Source organism: Plectrocnemia conspersa, unplaced genomic scaffold, assembly GCF_051122295.1.
Source record: "Plectrocnemia conspersa isolate PC_06_02 unplaced genomic scaffold, ASM5112229v1 ptg000002l, whole genome shotgun sequence".
Classification (NCBI taxonomy): domain Eukaryota; kingdom Metazoa; phylum Arthropoda; class Insecta; order Trichoptera; family Polycentropodidae; genus Plectrocnemia; species Plectrocnemia conspersa.
The window spans coordinates 1920963-1941639 of NW_028277166.1; the positions used below are offsets into that span (position 1 = coordinate 1920963).

The window sequence follows — 20677 nt, forward strand, 5'->3', positions numbered from 1 at the left end:
TCGCGCTCGAAAGAGCAGCTCCGACTTTGGTCTCTTTGACTCCGGTCCTTTTGCCGACAATGTTTGGAAGCGCTCAAAGCTGGCCAAGTCGACTGAATCACCCCCATTTTACCTCCCGTTCTCGGTAACCTCGGACAACTTCCGAGAGATTTTAGAGCGGGCAGAACCGAATTCGACCGAAGTAACCCACTATATTCTCCGTCCTTGGAGACTTACTTACTTACTTCCAGAGAGTGTAGTGCAGGCATCAGACTAGTAACTCTGAAGCTGCGGATTTGAGCCTCGGCAGCGGCACTCAAATTTTCATTTATAAAAAAACACCCTCAGCTGCAGTGATATATATTGGTTGTAAATTATATTATACATAATATTTTATAATTATTAATATAGATGTCACCAATCGCCAAACTTTCAGTCTGGTGGTTATACTTACTTGTAGATATTCTTTATATCTGATTAACTTACTCACTTGGCACAGATTTACCCCGTTGTAACGCATTGTTACAATAGAAAATTTAATTAAAAATAAAATAAATAAAAATTTCACATTTATTTATTTACTTTTTACATTATTTAACGCTATATGTTTCAACTACTTTATAAAATTAAATGTGACAAAAATACTGGCTTATAAAAATAATATCGATATCATGGAAAATGGTAAATAAATGTTCTACTTATTACACAGCATACACTCGTATTATAAATACAATACGAACGCTATAATTTTATTCATATAATCAAATTTTTGATATCGTGGAGTTGACAGCCATTGACAAGTGATTTAATTTAAGTGTCCGTGGTAATGGCTTCGTATTGTTTTACTTTGTTTTTGTCCGTCCTGTATATAGCTAATGAAATATAAATGGCGGAAATGGCGACCGAAACACGTGGCTTCGAAATGTATGCAAATCTGCGAATAAACAACAAGCCATTGGCGCAAATTCGAGTTTACAAAATGCTTTATTGGCTTCGATTTATTTTTCGTTACAATAAAACGATCGTACGTGTAGTGGGTACAATCTGAATTTTACCAACGAATTAACCCAATTGTTCAACGGTCCATAACCTAATTCCCAAAACATCGAAAATCCGACGCGGGGAACTAAGTTCAGATTAATTCTGACCTATTTTTGGACCTAATCGGCTGTGATGATGCACATTATGCGTAAAACAGATTAGGATAATGTATATTGTCATGAAATATAAACTATTTAGTTGACCTTAATACTTGAAGATGAGACGACAGAATCTTAAATTAGTTCAGTTTATATATCATATTACCAATATACATTTTTACTTCCTCGCAATAATCTTTATAAATGAAGGTCGCTTCATGTTGTAATATCCCATTCTAAGAATCGGTGAAAATAAATATGTCTTAAACTAAATAGAACTACCTTTGTTAATCTTTCATGTATTCAGAGCTATTATACACATCACTGCTTATTTAGCTCTCCCTATTTGTAATATTATATGATAATAATACTATGTGGAAATCATCTTTATTGAATATAAAAAAATCCAGCTTGGACCACAATCTACTTATCGCAAACATGAGGTTCAAATATCAAACTAATTCACTTTAATTTAACCCGCAAAAAATAAAAAAATGGCAAGGTTATTAGAGATAAAATCTTATTTGAAATAAATCCAGAAGAGGACGCAAACACATATTGGAAACAGATAAAAAATATAATTGAGGAAGCAAAAAACAGATCACTGATAAAGCATAGAGCCTGACACAAAAAAAGGAAACATTTTTGGACAATTCGCTCGCTAACTAAGAGTGGTCGGGATCATGAAAGGAAGAAGACACGGAAGAAGATCACTGATGCGCTGGTCTGACCAAAGAAAAAACAAATGATCGAAACACTGGAGAAGCATTCTGCACAAGATTGGAACACAACAGAATGGTCACGATCCTCAGCAGTAAGGGAGCGATTTAAAGAAGATTTGTACTAATAAAAAAATACGTTTAGTATTTTTTCGTAATCTACATTTGCGCGTGTGAATCGTTCTAATGTTATGAATCAACTGACAATTATTTCAAGCTGCATCCACATGTTTTGCGAAGTACTTATTTATAATATTTCAGTTGATTTTTATATTTACAATTTTTATTATTTAAATTTTAGCTCTGATTTTAATGAAATATTCACGTTAACCTGTATTACGTTACATACGTATATTACGTCATTTTCCCATCAGTGAGAAAATTAAACGGCCTTCTCTCTGTTCTTGTTTATTCGAAATTTATAATTTATTTGGGTAAAATAATAAATAATTCAAAGCACTGCAAAACGAAAAAGTAATAATTATAACATCGGCCTTTTTGTATTGTGTACACTTAAATATTACATCACGTATTTAATTTAATATATAATTAATTACTTAACCCAAAAAAACATTCCCTAGTATATATAAATACAAACATCAAATTTAATATTTATTTATTAAAAAGAAAGTTAACTGTATTGTTTATTTAAGATTAAGCAGTGAAAGCTAGTAAATACGTAGTTATTATTGTCCCACACTAATCTTGTGTGATTAATATTTAGTAAATATAATTTTTGTATAAATAAATTATTTATAAAATTAATTTTATATACGTACAAAAATTATTTATAATCATTAGTTTGATTTACACTTAGCTAAGTAATATATTTAGTATTAATATCATTATAATTTATATTTAGATTGACTAATTAGATTTTATGTTACATTAGGTTGTGTTATAACTAATTAATCAAAATGTAAGGTCATGTTATACAACGACAAAATTATAATTTTATATCAGATTATTTGTCATAAGATCACATTTGATAAATTTATTTTTCAGGCCATAATTAAAATAAATTCATAGTGCTAATAAAAATGCCATGAAAATATTTATCATAATTAACTAAACACTGCTTTATATATTTTAATTTTAGTAAACACAGAAAATCGATAAATCTGACACGGATAAATATTTATATTGACATTGTCATATTTCTAAGAAAATATGGTAAATATCGTGTTATATATTGTATATGAATCAATGTTATTTTTAAATGACATATTATATTTTGAAATAATGTCCTTAAACGTCATTTAAATCATTCATATATACTTAAAACATACATAAATTAAATCTTTTATTGTAACCTAACAGGCGTAAGCCCAATGCGTTACAACGGGGTAAATCTTTACCAACTGTTACTCAATAGAAAAATAATTTAATAAAAATACCCATTAGTAATACTATTTTATCTATATTTTATAGCACAGATCGTATATCGTCATATTCGAAATGTCTCATTGCACCAGGTCAGTTCTAATCATTGTTTTCTTTTGTCCGATTTCAGGCCGTCAGATTTTCCAGTAGAGCTCAGCTGGTTAGCTCAACCGGTCTCAGCCATTGTGTCTTCAGTGCTCTTTGTGCGACGGCGGTGCCAGCACATCGCCCGGGACAAGAGCAAAAGTGAAATGATTTACTAGTGATTCGCCAGTGCGAGTGAACCGGTTTTAGTGGACTGATTGGGAGCAGCGCATAGCTCGGCCCAAAGATGACGTCGAGATCTAAAGAAAAGTTCACGGCCGCCTTCCGGAAGCTGTTCCGGTCTTCGGAGAAGATCGGAGATGGCGAGGCGGCTGCTGGGGGTCCGAGTGGATCTCCAGCAAGGAGAGGCATACTGCGACACGGTTACCACAGGTTTGTTTTTAACATTTTTTTTTTTGTTGAAGATGTTATTGTGAATCATTATATTGAATTAAAAATTGCTCTACTTTTAAACTACAACAATAATTTTTCATAGTAAGTACAATATATTATTATGAAAATAATTTTTAGTATAATGTGGCGTACTTCAAAGTAGTAAAATAAAAGACTAAATGACTAAAAATTAACAGAATTAAGTGAGGCATAATTTAACATTTCGTTCACATTCTTTTAAACTACATAACAATGTAAATTATATTTTTGCCACAAAGATAATACTTTTCATCATATGTGAAATTGTGTCATTTAAAATGAAAAATTTGTCAGTATAAAAAATATAGATCACGTTTTTAAATAAATTTATTTTATTAATATTAGATTTACTAGTTAAATTTTTTTTATAGCTTATAAATAGATATTAAAGGATTTTGATGTCAGATATTTAATCAATTAATTTCAACTGAATTTTAAGCTACAGATAATGTTTGTCTTTTTAAAGTAAAAATAGTAATAAGTTTATCATAAAAGTCACTATAATTTTGACTTGTAATTTTTTTTGTTATTTATTTTATTGCTTTAAAATTTAAAATTTTACTATACTATAGATAAGTTAAGAAGTTTTTTTGTTATTATTATTTTTTTCTACTTAGTCCCTGTTTCCGTTTCAAAATAATAAAATTTGCCTTTAGTAATAAGTATATTCTCTGACTATCAAAGCTTAAAAATTTTTAAATGATTAGGGTAGCAAAAAAAATATTTTACGCTATACAGTTTCATTGTTTAGTCATATCATATATTTATTTATATATTTTCTTTTAATAAAGTACAATATAAAAAATTTGACACAAATATAAATTTATTCGATTTAAACAAAGATTATAAATCCGTCAGTTAAAATTTAAGCTTCATTTTAGATGAAAAAGTAAAGAAAAATTTTAGTGACAAAATACCTAAAAAAGCATTATATATTTTTAGATTGTAATATATAGATTAAATTATTTTAGAACTCTTTCTGCAGCTATTTTTTAAATAATAACAGTATAATATATTTATATCATTAAAATAACTACCATATTTTTTTATAATATTAATTTATATTTAATAAAATAATTATTATATTTATATTTTAATAAAATAGTTGTACTTTGTATTTTAAGCTTAGGTTTAATTATATAAAATAAAAAATAATAATATGCAATTTACAGTATTTAAAAATAGCAACATATAAAATACATATCTACTGAAATTGGTTTGTTTTTGTTGCATAATAGTTTTACATTTATACAATAAAAATCTATAAACCAAATTTTTGCATACAAAAAATAAGTAAATGCTAATAAAATGTATAATTATAGAATGGTTTTAAATTTTAATCTATATTTATAAAAAAAAGTACTATTTTTACTTTAATAAAATCATTATTATTCTCTGAAGAGCAAAAATACAGTTGAAAATGAATTATTATAAATACCTATCATAATTTTTATTAATTCAATTTTTTTAGTATATTATCACAAAAAAAAAACATTTTTAATTTTAACTTATTTAATCGACTAACAGAAAAATGCTAAAAAAGTACTTAAAAACAACCAATTACATTTATATGCTACGAAGAACATATTCGTTAAAAAAATATTGAGTATTGTAGATTTATCAACAAAATTTAATTTTATTTAATTTTATTTACAGATTTAGCAAAAATTCACCTAATTAAATCAGTTTATTTTTTACTATTAAAGCATTAGAAAGCTTAAAGAGGCTTAATGCTTAAGAATAATAAAATACTGAATATTTCTCAACAATGTTTCAATAATTAATTTTTATGCTAAAAAATCAGAATTTTACCTAATAACCAAAATATGTTATCTTGTATCAAAAATATTTTTTCTTTGTCTTATATTTGAAGAAGCTAATAAATAAAATTTATCAATTAATGACAATAAAGTTTACCGTAAAACATCTCATAAATATATCCCGATTTTCAAAAATTAATACTTACCAAAACTGTTACTTTTTTTACACTTAAAAAATCATAATTATGTCTAGAGTGCAAAAACTCTATTTTTTTATTTAGTCACATAATAAATTATTTTATATAGATTTTACACCATCGCACAATTATTTGTAATTACATCCAAATATATTTTTTTTAATCAAAAATGAAGTGTGTACATTGCTATGTTTTTAAAAATATGAATAAAATGTTTTGCCTAATTATTAATAACATACTGTATCATCCAACTAGTTTATTCTTTGTGCTTAAGTAATGACTCACTATATTTATCATTGTTTTCTACTTAGTAATAATTTAGAGGTATACGTCTGATAAAACTTAGTGCTTCATATCTATATGACAACTCTATTTAGCTCATTATTTAAAAAACACTACAAATGCTCAGAGTGCATTTCGTATTTTAAAACAAAGAACCATAATTATTATCTATCTATTTATGTATGATATCTACATTGATTTATATTATCATTGCATTTGTAAACATAATATTAGACACTAGACGCTTCTTTATTTACAAAGGTAATCTTTTCAAGACAATGTTTATTTTATAAAAGCAAATATCTAAAACATTTGTGGAAGGTCTGTAGTTAAATTAATAAATCAAATATTTCATGAGAAATCAAAATTAAATACATATTTTAATATTTAGTAATAATTAATAATTATTTATTTAACACGGGTTATGTTGTTATATATATTCAGCTAAAATGCAATGTCGTCGTTAGTTATCATTACAATCTAAAGAGCATTGTCATGAACGTAATATACACGTGTGAATATGCTACAATAAACACAAAAGAATGGAACTGTTCCAAGTCATATTGTGTGGTATTAATAATTATGAAAAAGTGTGTTATTAATAATATTTCTTCAGTTTATCTCTTTTAACTTTTTTATATACATTCTCTTAAAGATGATGCAAAAGATCTGTCTACAATGATTATGTTTTTAAGAATGTATCATGACCACGTATGTATTTATTTTTTGAATTAAGCTATTGTTTTAAAAAATCTTGATGTACAAGATTATGTTTAATAAATGTTTATATTTTTAAGGGATGGAGTTCGTCCAGTTGAAGGGGCTGCTAGTATGCCAGGTAGTCCTGCAGCAGCTGCATTTTGTTCAAAGAAAGGAGCTGAAGCGCCGCCCCCGCCTAAGAGCGTCAGGACGAGAAGGCTCATGAAGGAATTCAAAGAGATGCAGAGAATCCAACAAAGCAGGGCTGAACCAATATTCACGGTGAGAGATTTTGGCTTTCTTTAATCAAAATGAATCTTCTACTTCTTTAATAAACTGAAAGCTCACCTTTTTACCAAATCCATTAGATTTTTCATTTCATCTTGAAGACTTTTTTATGTTTTTTTAATTAGCTGCTGTCTCACGTTTATTTTGTAATACAAAAGTTTTATGAATATTCTTAATTATAATTAATAAGTTTAAGATTTGTTTCCTCCGTATTATTTTGGATGCTCTGTTTATGTCATAGTGACATACAGTTCATTAAGAGGCAATTGTGCTACTGTATATATTTATTTTCATTAAATCCGCTTAAAATAAAAACGCATGTTAATCATGTTACGCAATTACATTTTTTTTGCATCATAAATTAATGTGGAATTTAAAGACTTAATTAGATGATCAGTATTGTAGCTTCTTTGCATCTAAAATCGCAACTAGCATCATCCCTTAAAAAGAAAAAATATTTTCATCGACTTTATATATCAAATTATAATATAGAACTCAAATACTATTCTTACAGATGCAAAAAGTCTCTCTATTCCCAGAACAGCATTTGTAGTTCACGGTCATTGCCAATTTCGCCATCCGATCGTAAAACGAGTCGTGCCATCGACACAAAATTGCGACCTCGTGCCTCGGACAACGATAATCTCTCGGATGGCCATTTGGCACGGAATGTTGTTGCCGAAAACGTAAACGTAAACATGCTACGTCGCATCCGAATGTTTCGCTGATAACGACAAGAAGGAAATCTGACGTGATGTAATTTGGCGAAAGTGGGTTTTCCTCACCGTCCGCCATCAGATACGACAATCGCTTCAATGGCATCAGGTTGAGAAATCCATCGAATTAAAAGAAACGAGCTTGAGAAGTCTTACAGTTGCCATTTTAAAACACATTTATATATATGTAATAGTTTATGGCGTTATCAATGTGCGGTATCAACTTTATTAGTCTAGTCTTCGATGGAACTCGGCGACTCTTCTCAGTTTCCAGGTTCAAAGTTTATCACGGAATGTTTCGAAGAGGGTTTGAGGTTTTCTAATTAAACTCTGGATAACTTCAGCTTTCACGTTTATAGATTAACGTCATAAAATAACGGTATCTCTGAATAAATATCTCTTGGATCGCTTAGTGTAGTAGTTCTTAGTATAGCATTATTTATAATATATAAAAAAATTGTCGTTATTTCGCCTTTCCGTTTAAAAAAACTATAATGCGTCTGTTGCTGACCATAACTATTAGAATTAATCTATGTATTATATACATATAATACTATTTTTTAAGCTATATTTAGCTTATCTATATGATTTTTACAGATAGTGAAAGTGATATTAAGAATCGAATCTTAATTCGAATATCTTCTCTGAAACTGAGTATTAGCTATTATTCTTAAAATTTCCACCGCTTCACTGCAGGGGTTATGAAAACACAAACTTCATACATTTATATGGTTCGTTCAAAATTCCATCGATGAGTCACCCCTTATCTCAATTTTCCTGGAAGCGGTTTAGTGTCACGCTATGCATATTGCTAATGTTTGAAATCTTTCTGCATACACATTAATGACTAAAATTGAAGGCTTAATTCCAACGTAATTTCTAAAACTGGAATACCGATTTTTTTAACAAAATTTTTATCTTAACCATTTGAGTGCCACACATTTTTTTCATATTATGTGAGAATTGCCAACTAAAAAGAGAGATATAAAAGAAATCAACAACTTTTTTTTAAATTAGAAGTAATCGTTATATTGTTTTATACACTATAATGAAAACATAACAATTTGATTGTGTTTACATGGTTGTAATCCAATGGGCTAAATGTCATGTCGCATCGAAAGATTGAAAGAAAAAAATATTGTTGCTATTTTTCGCTTAAGTATTTTTTATCGCGATGTTACTCTGTTACTTATTAAAAAAAAACTAATATTATCTTCAGCCTACTTTTAAGCTCAACATCTTATTTTTCAAGCGAGTTTATATTTTTAAGACAAAATTTAATTAAATTTCTGATTATAACCAACATAAGCAGATTATCATTAACATAAACATTTATGTGTTACCTCTTAATTATGATATTTTCCTGCGAAAGACTTTCCGCACCGACCTTGAACTTTTCCCTTGAAATCTGCCCCCACCTTCCTCGCGTGACGTCAATGGATTTTTTCCTATCCGCGGACTTTCCTGCAATGATATCTAAACCAGTGCAGCGATTTGTTAATATTCGATTATTTTTTATAGCATCAGCTTCGCTAATTTCCTCTATATAAATTCACCTTCACTTTCTAGAACAACACAATTTTTAATAGATTGAGGTAGAAAAACAACAACAAGCCAAGAACGTGTGCATGATTACTTTTTAATACGCACGAAACGATCTTCGTGACTTTCTTCGAGGCACGCGATCCACATCCTAAGCTAGTGGCCTTTTTAAGCAATTAAATAAAACTAAACGCTGATTAGGTTTATTTATTTCTAACTAAAATATACACGTGACAGTATAAAGTACATTTCCGCATTAATTCTCGGTTTACTGCTTAACACGCTTTATTGCTGTAATAAGCAGCAACACAAATAATGTACATTCTCTATTCCCACAAGTGATTACATTATAAAGTTATTCGCGTGTGGAATAATAAATATTTTATTAATTGTTCTGAAGTTGGATAATTGTTTTTGATTATAAGTTATATTGTTTTTTATATGAGTTTTAAAAGTTGACCGTATAATTAGTGAAAATAATGAATGTGTGTACTATATATTATATTATAAAATATATAAATCGACGTAATAGTACGTCATGCAATAAGTGGTATTAAACTCTTTCTCTGTTCTTTCTAAGGGTCATTTCAGTCGATTTAGCGTAGCTCCGCTTGTGTTAGGTCGTTTAAGTAAAGTGAAGTGATTGTCTTGAATGTACTGGTAAAAGTAAGTTAGTTATAACGGCAGTGCTTTGGCCTATGTAGCCTCGATAATATTGTTAAAGATAAGGTTTAACGTTCCATTTAATACTTATGACCAATGTTGATGATTCCGGGTGGAATCAGACTCTTCGTTACTGTCTTATGGATCTTGAGTTTCTGTACATATTCTGCAAAGATATTTAAGCACTGACCCTTATCTTTATTTAAGCATTTTTTAAAGTTTATGTGCAATACTCGGATAAGATATATTATTTTTTACACTATAATCAAAATTACTTATTTTATTATCTTTATAGCAAATATTCTAGTTAATACGTAATGGTCATGGATGGCCACGACAAATACTTCATCGCTTTTTAAGTAAGGTACCTTTTTTATGCAGTATTGTAACTGTTAAATAGATCCCTCCGCTTGGATACGCCATGTCGTTTGTTTACGTCGACAATAAAAAAAATCGTTTTTTAGTAAATTTATGAAACACAAATTGATTGATATAAGTGTCGTTGGTTTTGTTTGCTTTTGATGTTAATTGTTATGCAAAAACGTGTTTTTAAAGAAGACTGCCCTTTCAATTATAACTGAAGCATTTCGATTCATAACCTGAGGATGTATTAATTTACAATTTATTTAATGGATTTTAATGATTTTCCTTGGAATTTTTCGAGCCATTAAATAATCTGCGAATAATTTTTTCCCTATTTTACATATTTATGCTTTTAAATAATTAATAAATTAGTCTTTATTTTTTGACTGATGAAAGATTCTGGATTTTTTAAATATTCAAGTAATGTCTGCTTTCTTTAATTATATGTTTTTTCTTTCTGCTAATTCTCATGTGTAATTTATTTCTATTAGAGCGGGCTCTTGGCTCACCAAAGCAAAGATAAAACCGCCGGCCGGTTAGAATAACAGAAAATCGCGAAAAAATGCTAGTCATTCAAATACTTTCGACCTTCCAAAAGGTATGCATATTTTTAAACATCTGGCTTGAACATCTTCAGAAAAGTTTCTTATCTGAGTGTCTTCTTATATTATTTAAGCAAAAAGTTTGAGGGTTAAAAAATTGTAAATAATAGTTTGTCATTCCCAGATTAAACCCTTTCATGAAGTATGCATATTAGACATGAATTTGCCTTTACAGCGTTTTAATAAATAAATAAAAAGAGCAGTGGTTGTACACCTTTGACCCGACATCAAAAAACTTATGAAGAATGAAAATTTCGAAACAAAAATGGCAAAAGTGAAAAAAATGCGTGCAAAGCATTTAAACTTATAACCCTTCTTGTAAATAAAAAGAGTCAAACTACAACTATATGTTGTAGATATGTTGAAATAGCTTAAGATCTTGGACTGTAACATGAGTTTAAAAGTACATTTCCTCCATTCACATCTGAACTACTTTCCTGAAAATTTGGGTGCAGTACGCAAGGAAAAACATTTAAATACAGTGGCGTAGCTAGGGTATGTACCGCCCAGGGCGATCCTTAAAGTTGCCCCCCCCCCCCTATATATTTTTTTTTGCAAGATCATAAAATCAGCATTTCTTAAAATAATAAATTGTTTATTATTAAGCTCTTGTTATTCGTAGATTTATATATGTTTTAGTGCATTTAGGGTTAAGAACCACACTGGATGATCCCATCGTGAATATACCGCCCCCAAGCAAGTGCCGCCCGGGGCGGCCCGCCCCCTCCGCCCTACCATAGCTACGCCACTGTTTCAATATGACATAAAGATAATAGAAATGCGATACTAAGGAAGATGAAATGTAGACATGATCGCAGACTATTGCTAGACGTTTAAAAGAGACGATCCTCAACAAGTTTTCAAAAGGAAAAGCGGAAAAATATGTTTTGAGAGAAATTTTTATTATCTTTTAATGATAAAATCTTAAGTAGTAAAACCAAATTAGATGGCATTTTTAGAATCAACACTAAAAATTGCACGAAAACCAGTTAACATAATTTTCAAAAAGTAGTTTTTTGCAGGTCTGTGTTATTGCGACAATTCAATCACCCATCCATCTGAACCAAAAACGAATTACGAAACCGAAAATAATAAAACCAGGATTTTCCACAATGGAGAAAATTATTGTAGGAGGCGAAGAATCATCTTGGGTTGTCGAGCCAATAAAAAATGGAATCTATTATGATATATACAATGGTACTAAAGTCACTTCTTAATTTAAAAATAAAATATTTTTTTATTTGTTTTTAACGTGATACTTCTTGTTGTTTGAGAGAATTTAAGATGCAAGAGTATGGGTCGTATTCTGACGCCTTTTTTATAGGAACGTTGACACACAATTCATTGCATTATCGGCGTAGTGTCTGCTCAATGAATAACTTTTTGAAGTTTTAGGAGGCGATGTCGACAACCCGGCAATGCTCTGCGACTTTTAGCTGCGTGTTTCAGAGTCGCGATCGCGTCCCTTATTCTTAATGTCGCAGTCAGTACGTCAGCGCTTGAAAACGCTTTCTCGCTTCACGAGCTATTTAGATTCTCTACGAGCTTGCCAAACACAGGGATGTTTTCGGCGATAACTATGAGGAGCTGGAAAACAATATGTGGAATAGTGCCTATATACTATAGGTTTGCTGTATTATGCTCATCATGACGCATTGATAAAATCTGTATCTTTTCTTTTTGTAATAATAAAAATAAATATATGGCTTGAACACATTTTTTTATCATATTTTTCCGAAATTCTGTTTTGAGAGATCTAAAAAAATAATGTATAACCCCGATACATAATAATGAAAACCGTTATTGTTTTTTATATGCCTTTCCTTATAAAATATTATATTATACAATTAATATTTTGATTATCCTATGAAAAAGTTGAGTGGCACTTAAACTGTTAGATAATGATAATGAAGTGCTCAGAAAGAGACTGTATGAATTTTCAAATTGAAACATAAATATTTCGGATATGACTTATTTTAATTAAAAATATGTATTAACCAGTAATACATATAGAAAAATGTTGGTTAAATTACACTAGCTGTATGTGTTTCCCGTTGATTTTTTTAATGCATGTGGTATTACCATAGTTAATTACAGTCACGCCAATATTTTTTCAGTAATCAATCGAATCCGAACGCCAATTAATTCAATCATTATTTCAACAACCTAAAAACAAACCTAATCATTGCGATCGTGCCGCTTTCAATTAATTATTAAACCAACAAAAAGTAGCGTTTCAAATAGTAATTAGTTTCGGTTCTATTGCTACGATAATATTATTCATAGATTTTTTCTAAGTAAGTTCAAGATTATGCTATTATTATTGCATACAATTTAAGACTGTTACCCAACGTTGTCGTCTTATTAAATTTGTGACTGCGTCAATCATTCAATTTCGTGCTAGCATTCAATCTTTATATGTCAACTGATCGCGTGATTTGTCTTCGTCGATTCTAAGTACATTCTCACGAATGAAGGCAGACATTACACACGCTTTCTACGTACAGAATGATTGTTTAATACAAAATAAGTATTTTTAGTTCTATACGAGTGTATACTTATATATGACATCTGATATAATAATGGTACACGGTTGACCGTGACTATAGCAAGAATATATTTGCCGAAACCTCAGTTTCACTTAAATGACAATCGCAAAGAATCTCATGTATTAAATACTCATTTCCAGTTGGGCTGTTATAAATGTATAGCTATAAATAGCAGTAGTAATTCCTATATGAAAACCTGTGTAGTACTTAACCGCGTCATGTTATATCAAACTCATCCTGAAGATTAGGTTAAATTCTTGGATTTCAGGTGATAGAATCCAGCTCCCACGATCAGTTTACCATTGATGTATCACAGTAATTGATAATTATTTAAATAATAATTCATTATTTTGTTTGTGTTGCGTGTTCACGTCGCGTCGCTCTGTCACCACTTTAAAGTTGCAGATGACATGGTGACAATTATTTATCAAAATTAACAGATTATCCATGATGTTGATACGTATCAATGTCGCATGTTCATGTTGCGCAAAGTTAGAACTTGCGTGGAGATAATTGATTATTTAAATTTACTTAAAAGTCCAACTCGTGTTCATATCGCGTCAGTTTGTCACCAGTTTCATGCTAGAGAAAGCGTGGTGACAATCGATACTTTAATTGTATATTTTCTCATTACAGGTAGAATTAGTCAACGATAATTTGTTTGAATGGCACGTGCGACTACACAGAGTGGATCCTGAGAGTGAACTGGCTGCCGATCTGCGTGAACTTCGCATCCCATGTGTTCTTCTGCACCTCACATTCCCCGAAAACTTTCCTTTCGCGCCGCCCTTCATGCGTGTCATCGAACCAAGGATAGAAAAGGGCTTTGTTATGGAAGGTTAGTGTTAAATCATTTTGATATCGTTCAGCATCAAAACATTATTCCATGACCTACTTCAGGTAAAGAAAACCACTTTGTTAGCAACGTGCTTCATTGCACAGATGTCATAACCGATTTGGGTAAAGCTCATTACGAATTCCATCCCACATTAATATAAGCAGTTAAGATCCATAGATACCTTGATTTATTCTCAACCATTCCCATAAATTAAAGAGTTCATACACATTCACAGGGACGTCATTTCAGCTTTTTTCAGGGAAGGCAAAAGTTGTCCAGTCAGCGGTCTGTTTTTTAATATTTAGATTTCATTATAATTCATAGAATTTCATTAAATGACATGCATTTTTCTTGCTAAATTCAAGGGAAGGGGCAAATGCCTCCACATACAACCCCCCCAACTTTGCCCCAAATACTGTCTCTGCACATCTCAAATATAACTAAGAATTGGTAAGGAGCTGTCTAATTCGTATGGCATATGCTCCAATCTGATGCATGCTGCAAATGCGGTGAAGATTTTAAGCTATTGCGTTGATTTAATGATTTTTGCCTTGTTATGCTGTTATCAGCTACGACCTCTGCATGCTATCGTCATTCTTTTCAATCTGCTGGAAGTCCTTGAAAATTATATTTTTATGCTTTAGAAATAAAACTTGATATTTTGCACAAAATAGATATCCCTGTTAATTTATAAAGGTAATCGAAACGTGTCACATTAAAAATATCTGTGCGTTATAATAAGCAAAAAAAATGAACGCCAAGAAGATTCCCCATAAATGTTATGTGCAAGTTGATGAGACTTGATGGCAAGCATTGTGGTTTGTGTTGTGAAGCCGATCGATCTTGTATTTGTTATATTTGAGTACGTTACAAACTAACGTATCGTACAGAACACGAATTACCGATAAATTGTTAAAGTGTAGCCGAACATCTTCAACACTAATTTTGCAACTGCGTATACTAAATCTTCATCTCTGTTCTAACGTCAATCTCAAGTCCTCGACGGAAATATTTCTGGTTAAATCACATACACCTAAGCTATAAATTAATCTGGAAAATGTAGAAATATGGCAATGTTAAAAGTTTTTTTGTAAAAATATCGGATCCTCATCTATGCGAATATTCTGAAACAATATCAAGTCATCCGCATATTATATATATTATTAATTCTCCATTGCTACATATATGTACATATAGTATCGATAAAGAGAAGAAAGAGCAGAGGATATAAATTGTATTCCTACCGTACTCCAAATCGAGTGACATACTCGTCAGAGTGACGGCGGTTACTTACGTAACTAGAGAAAAATTTAAAAGCGTCGCTTAACAAATTTTATTGAATGCTTATTGAAAGTTAATATAAACTACATCGACCTGAATTTTAGAATTGATGGACTTTATCATCCCTCGGATTTTATCTTTCATGGTTATAAAGATTTACTTTTGGGCCGTGAAGCGCAGAGCACTTTTTGGCGTTGGAAAAGAAGAGAAACCCCTTGAAATTAATCTCATAACAGCCCATCTAGTAAGTCGTGCAAAACCCCATGAGCCTTATGCAACTACTAAACAAAGGCTGGCTGTACAAAATCAACGACAGTGTGTTGACTTTTTATCTCACTTTTACGGTTTTCATTTGACTCATCCTTTCATTTTTATAATATTTATATATTTAGAATTAATACATATATAGAAATGCATTGCTTACTCTACAACTTATATTTTCAGGTGGTGCTATATGCATGGAACTGTTGACTCCGCGGGGTTGGGCCAGCGCTTACACCGTCGAAGCCGTCCTCATGCAGTTCGCCGCTTCACTCGTCAAAGGCCACGGTAGAGTCGCTAGAAAGACTAAGGGCACAAAAGACTTCAGCAAACGGACGGCCGAGGAGTCGTTTAGATCTTTAGTTAAAACGCACGAAAAATATGGATGGGTGACTCCGGCGTTGAGCGACGGATAAACACAAAATGTAGATAACGTATTAGATCATTGTACATAACGTTGATGTATTCTTTTCTTTTGGAATACAAAGACAATTGCGTCATTACTTATCAAATTCGCTAGTAGATTTCATCAATTGTGATGTATATACAGATATAAACTTTCTCTACATAACAAATCAGATATTGAATTTCCTACCATATCGAAAGTGATATTTGAAATGTAATTTGGTTCATATTAAATCTAATTAAATTTTTTTACATATTACCACAGATTAAGTGGTTTGCTTCTGCTAGATATTGAAAAAGCTTTGGATGTAGTTAGGTTTTTCAACCCCTAAACTCTACTTGTGTAGGACGTGAATCTTTTGATTAGTTTTCTTTGTAGGTTTTGTTATACATATATATTGTATACAACTACTTGCTTGAATTTGATAAGTAAAGACACAGTTTCACCGTGCATTGCCAATATTCATTGTCCATTTTAGATAATTAGCTTATATTACGTTTCATAGTGTTTAATACGCTAATTGGTGTTATTCGTTCAGACTAAACTAGCCAACGTATCTATTTTCGTGTAATGAACCTCAATTTGTTCAATATAGATTAACATTGAACTTAAAGTAACGATTAACGGTGTATAACTATGCAATGTATTCGTACGTTACGTTTGTTAGTCGCATTTCAAAAATATGTACAAATATTTTATTATGTTTTGGACCATTAAGTTTCATTGCATTAGTTAAATGTGTAATTAAATTATGAGGAAAATTGTTACAAAAGTTTATTGTTGATTCGCATTTCCGTCCCATTGAAAATCAGATTTAATGAAATATAATTATTATTAAAAAAAAATTATAACCTAATTTGTATTTTATGGTTTAATAAAGTTTTAGTGCGAAAGCATTATTTATATATGTAATTTACAAAAAAAAATATTTTATAATAATATAAATGTATGTCGTAAAAGGGAAAAATACTCAATTATACAATAAAAATTTTATGGAAAAATATTTACTTATAAATAAATTACTGTAATTTAGGCATACGGTCTCAAAATTGCCAAATATTTGATATTTGCAATGTTTTATCTTAGCTCTATTCAATATAAAGATATATCTTTGTCTCGGTCGATAGTGTTACTATATAATATGTACTTACACATATAAACAAATTACTTATGTTAATTTAAAAAAAAGTATCATTACATTCTACAAAACGCTTTAGTGTTCAAATGTGCATTTTAAAATAATTTAATTCGCCTAAATGCATAATCTTTGTATATTACGTTTAATGTGTTAATGTTAATTAAAATCTAGTCATTCCCAAAGAGTTCCATCGAGTGTATTTTTGTGTTGTAAGCGAATGATCTAAATCTGTGTAATTTTATCTTTTACGTTTATAAAGAATTCTTTTACCGTGTAAGGTTTTAAAGTCTGGCGCAATCCCTGTGGTAATTATATTATTGTGATGTCTTAGATGAATTTATCTTATGATGTCTGCTAATTATTGATTAAGTCCATTTGATATGTAACAATTAATTAAAGTAAACATATAACACACATGAAAATATATATGTATATTAAATATATTATATGTGAATATTTCATTATACATACTATGTTATAACATAATATTTGGTGTTTATATATGTATGTATTATGAGAAAGTGATAATAAAAATACTCCATATATTTAGTTCGCCACTTTTTATTTAAAGCACCGGTCTACTTCATGATTTGAAAACAAAAATATCTGTTGGTTAAATGAAAAATAGTTAGTCACTATTATATTTATTAGAAAAAAGTGGTAAAACTACTGCACTAGGGTAATGAGTAGCGTTTTGCTGCATTAGCAATTGGTGTTCTTTTCAGAACATCGCAAAATGTATGATTTAATAAATCTTTTCGGTAATTCAACATTTTTCATATGCGGAGTAGTTAATGGAGAACTTATAAAAGCCAAGATAGTATTTCATAAATTATCCCTAATAATTATAGGAATTAGTTTTCTTCTAATAATTGAGGTGTTACTTATCATTTGTTGTCATTAGCTATTAAACAATAGACTAATAAGTATATAAAACTTATGTTATGCTTAACCTATGGTTAAGCAAATAATAAATGTGTTGATACAAAGTATATATTTATATAATATAGACTCAATTATATCTTAAATAATATTTTTATTAGAGCTTCTAGATTGCTACTTTGAACTGTTTTTGTTTCTAAAGGTGTAGGGGGCCTATTTATATTTATATATTTATTTAGATTTCATTATGACTAAAACTTGGCGGCACTCTGGTAACACTGGCGAACGTACTCTCTTCTCTCGTCGACGCCAACGGGCTCGCACGCCGAGAGTGCGGGCCCCGCGCACTAATTTAAATGTAAATAAACATGTAAATTTATCGTCAATAAACATACTACTACAGCGGCTCAGTCTGTGTCTAATTGCCACCCGTCGCCAAAAAGAATAAGTCGTAGTCATTTGGGGGGTGCTCTCCGGTTCACACCTTTGTAATATGGCACTTCTCGACCAAATTTCACGCTTTATATGATGAAATGACATGCAAAAAATGTCGAATGCAGTATTATTTAATGAAAGTTTACAATTTATGTTACATGTTAAAACGATATGAGTAACCGGCGGACGAGGCACCGCCGGTCGTCAAGCTCCAGTCGCGGTCGGCCGAATAATGTGCTGCCCTCCGTTGCCGTCACATTAGTATTACCAGAGTGCCGCCTATTTTGACCATAATAAATAAATAAATTGACCCCCAGATATTTTATGTCACTTATATTGATGCTTTATATTTTCTAAAAATATACTATGTAAGAAAATGTTAGTTTGCTAATAAAGTAAAATTAATTCATTATTGGATTATTGTGACAATCCTAACATTTCAATTTCCAAGTTCCGCAAATGGTGCTCAAATTGAGCATTGCAGTTTCTTTTGGAGGAATTTGTTTTTATCTGTAACGCTGAATAATCCAGTGTCGGTTAATATTTTTTTATCTCCAAACAAATATTACAAGAAAAAATCATTTTATTCCTTTTGTAGTAAAATATTTTATTCTATTTTTTGATATTTATAAATTTGTATTGATGAAAATGAATGCGGCTTATCTACTTTTTGCACGTGTATTATCAACCGTCTATTATTGGCCCTGTTTTTTTATTATAATAAAAACTTAAAGAAAATTATGGCAACAACATTATTTCAAAAGACAGAATGAACTATTGTAATTTTATTACAAACCTCTCATTTTAATTGTAAAATGTGATTATTTCGTAAATTAAAATTTGTAATAATTTAATACAAAATTAAAGCGCTTTATATATTTAACAAAAATTCTAATTATAATATTATTATTTATTATATTATTTTACAATTTTTAATTCAATTAAGTGGTTAGCTGGAAAGAATCTCACTCGAAAGCTGTTCGAGTCGCTGCCGGTGTCGGCGGCCGTCTCCGCGATTTCCATACAATTATTGCAAAAAAGCTTACATTTCATCGCATTTTAACTCTCATTAGATAAAACAAAAAACCTTCAATATGCTTATTAAAGTTAAGGTAAGATCCGCTCTCATTATCTTACGATTTTTACTAGAAGTCAAATTTTTAGGTTATGTTTCACATTTCGCCATATAATGACAGCTTGTATAAAATTTAATTTGGCTAATCTCTCAAATACAATAACAATTGATGGTGTTTGATATTCCAACTGATATTTGTAATTATTACGATCGTATTTTGTGTTAATCAATATCTATGTTAATATTTCACTCATTGCTGATTCATTCGTTTTATTTTCAGACTTTAACCGGAAAGGAAATAGAAATTGACATAGAACCTACAGACAAAGTCGAGCGGATAAAAGAAAGAGTGGAAGAGAAAGAAGGCATACCTCCGCAGCAACAAAGACTCATATTCTCCGGCAAACAAATGTAATTAGTATACATATATGAGTGTAAATCAATGTTTGATAATATTTATTTGCTTTTTAAGGAACGATGAAAGAACTGCTCAAGATTACAAAGTCCAAGGCGGCTCCGTACTTCATTTGGTGCTGGCGCTTCGCGGCGGAGTCTCAATATGTTAACTCAACTGCGCATTGAAACGATTTTTATTTCAATTTATATGTATTTGTAACGTTATAATGCATTTCACGATATTTGGCTAACAGACTACACTTACTATTTATTTTATAAAAAATTGCAATAACTGTCGTGTCGATAATCACACAATAAATATATGTAATATTTCATAAGTATGCGTTCCACTTATTTTGATATTGTTTTATTCCTAGTTTTATGATGAGTAATCGATTAATATTTATTTTTTACTGTTTTGATTAATAAACATATTTTTAAATACTTGCATTTTATTTATTGTGTTTCTATATATATTTTTATAGTTTAGTGTTACAAATTAAGGATTTTAATCATTGATTTTATCACTATTTTTATGTAAAATTTATGGTCAAATAATTTGGTGTTA

At 30.1% G+C, this 20677-nt stretch overlaps 3 protein-coding genes across 5 annotated transcripts in view; all 3 read left to right on the top strand.

Moving 5' to 3' along the window:
- The window catches only part of LOC148237290 (uncharacterized), a 55398-nt gene extending 51906 nt beyond the window's left edge, over positions 1-3492 (top strand). Inside the window, exon 3 of the mRNA XM_088205396.1 lies at positions 3351-3492. Within this exon, the coding sequence (XP_088061522.1) occupies positions 3351-3470 (120 nt within the window). The 3' untranslated portion in view covers positions 3471-3492. The remainder of the gene's footprint in view (positions 1-3350) is intronic.
- Positions 3414-17870, top strand: LOC148237291 (ubiquitin-conjugating enzyme E2Q-like protein 1). 3 transcript variants are annotated; one of them, XM_088205388.1, is made up of 4 exons: positions 3414-3697; positions 6773-6956; positions 14034-14235; positions 15961-17870. In XM_088205388.1, exons 1-4 carry the CDS (start codon positions 3552-3554, stop codon positions 16191-16193), a joined length of 765 nt encoding a protein of 254 aa, XP_088061514.1. In that variant the 5' UTR covers positions 3414-3551; the 3' UTR covers positions 16194-17870. The 3 variants fall into 3 exon arrangements, with proteins under 3 accessions (XP_088061514.1, XP_088061515.1, XP_088061516.1); XM_088205389.1 differs by lacking the exons at positions 14034-14235; positions 15961-17870 and adding exons at positions 11871-12045; positions 12238-12560; XM_088205390.1 differs by lacking the exons at positions 14034-14235; positions 15961-17870 and adding exons at positions 11871-12045; positions 12244-12560.
- A 1728-nt stretch (positions 17871-19598) lies between these two features.
- Nedd8 (Nedd8 ubiquitin like modifier) lies at positions 19599-20447 on the top strand. The gene is made up of 3 exons (XM_088205397.1): positions 19599-19750; positions 19994-20124; positions 20186-20447. The coding sequence occupies exons 1-3, from the start codon at positions 19733-19735 to the stop codon at positions 20277-20279; spliced, it is 243 nt and encodes an 80-aa protein (XP_088061523.1). The 5' UTR covers positions 19599-19732; the 3' UTR covers positions 20280-20447.
- Positions 20448-20677: the final 230 nt, after the last annotated feature.

What these genes read in the sequence shown, in the direction of transcription:
- LOC148237291 (XM_088205388.1), top strand. Translation starts at nt 3,552, where the DNA reads ATGACGTCGAGATCTAAAGAAAAGTTCACGGCCGCCTTCCGGAAGCTG. An exon ending in CTGCGACACGGTTACCACAG is followed by an intron (nt 3,698 to 6,772) that starts GTTTGTTTTTAA and finishes TATATTTTTAAG; the next exon opens with GGATGGAGTTCGTCCAGTTG. An exon ending in AAAGGGCTTTGTTATGGAAG is followed by an intron (nt 14,236 to 15,960) that starts GTTAGTGTTAAA and finishes TTATATTTTCAG; the next exon opens with GTGGTGCTATATGCATGGAA.
- Nedd8 (XM_088205397.1), top strand. An exon ending in ATATTCTCCGGCAAACAAAT is followed by an intron (nt 20,125 to 20,185) that starts GTAATTAGTATA and finishes TTGCTTTTTAAG; the next exon opens with GAACGATGAAAGAACTGCTC.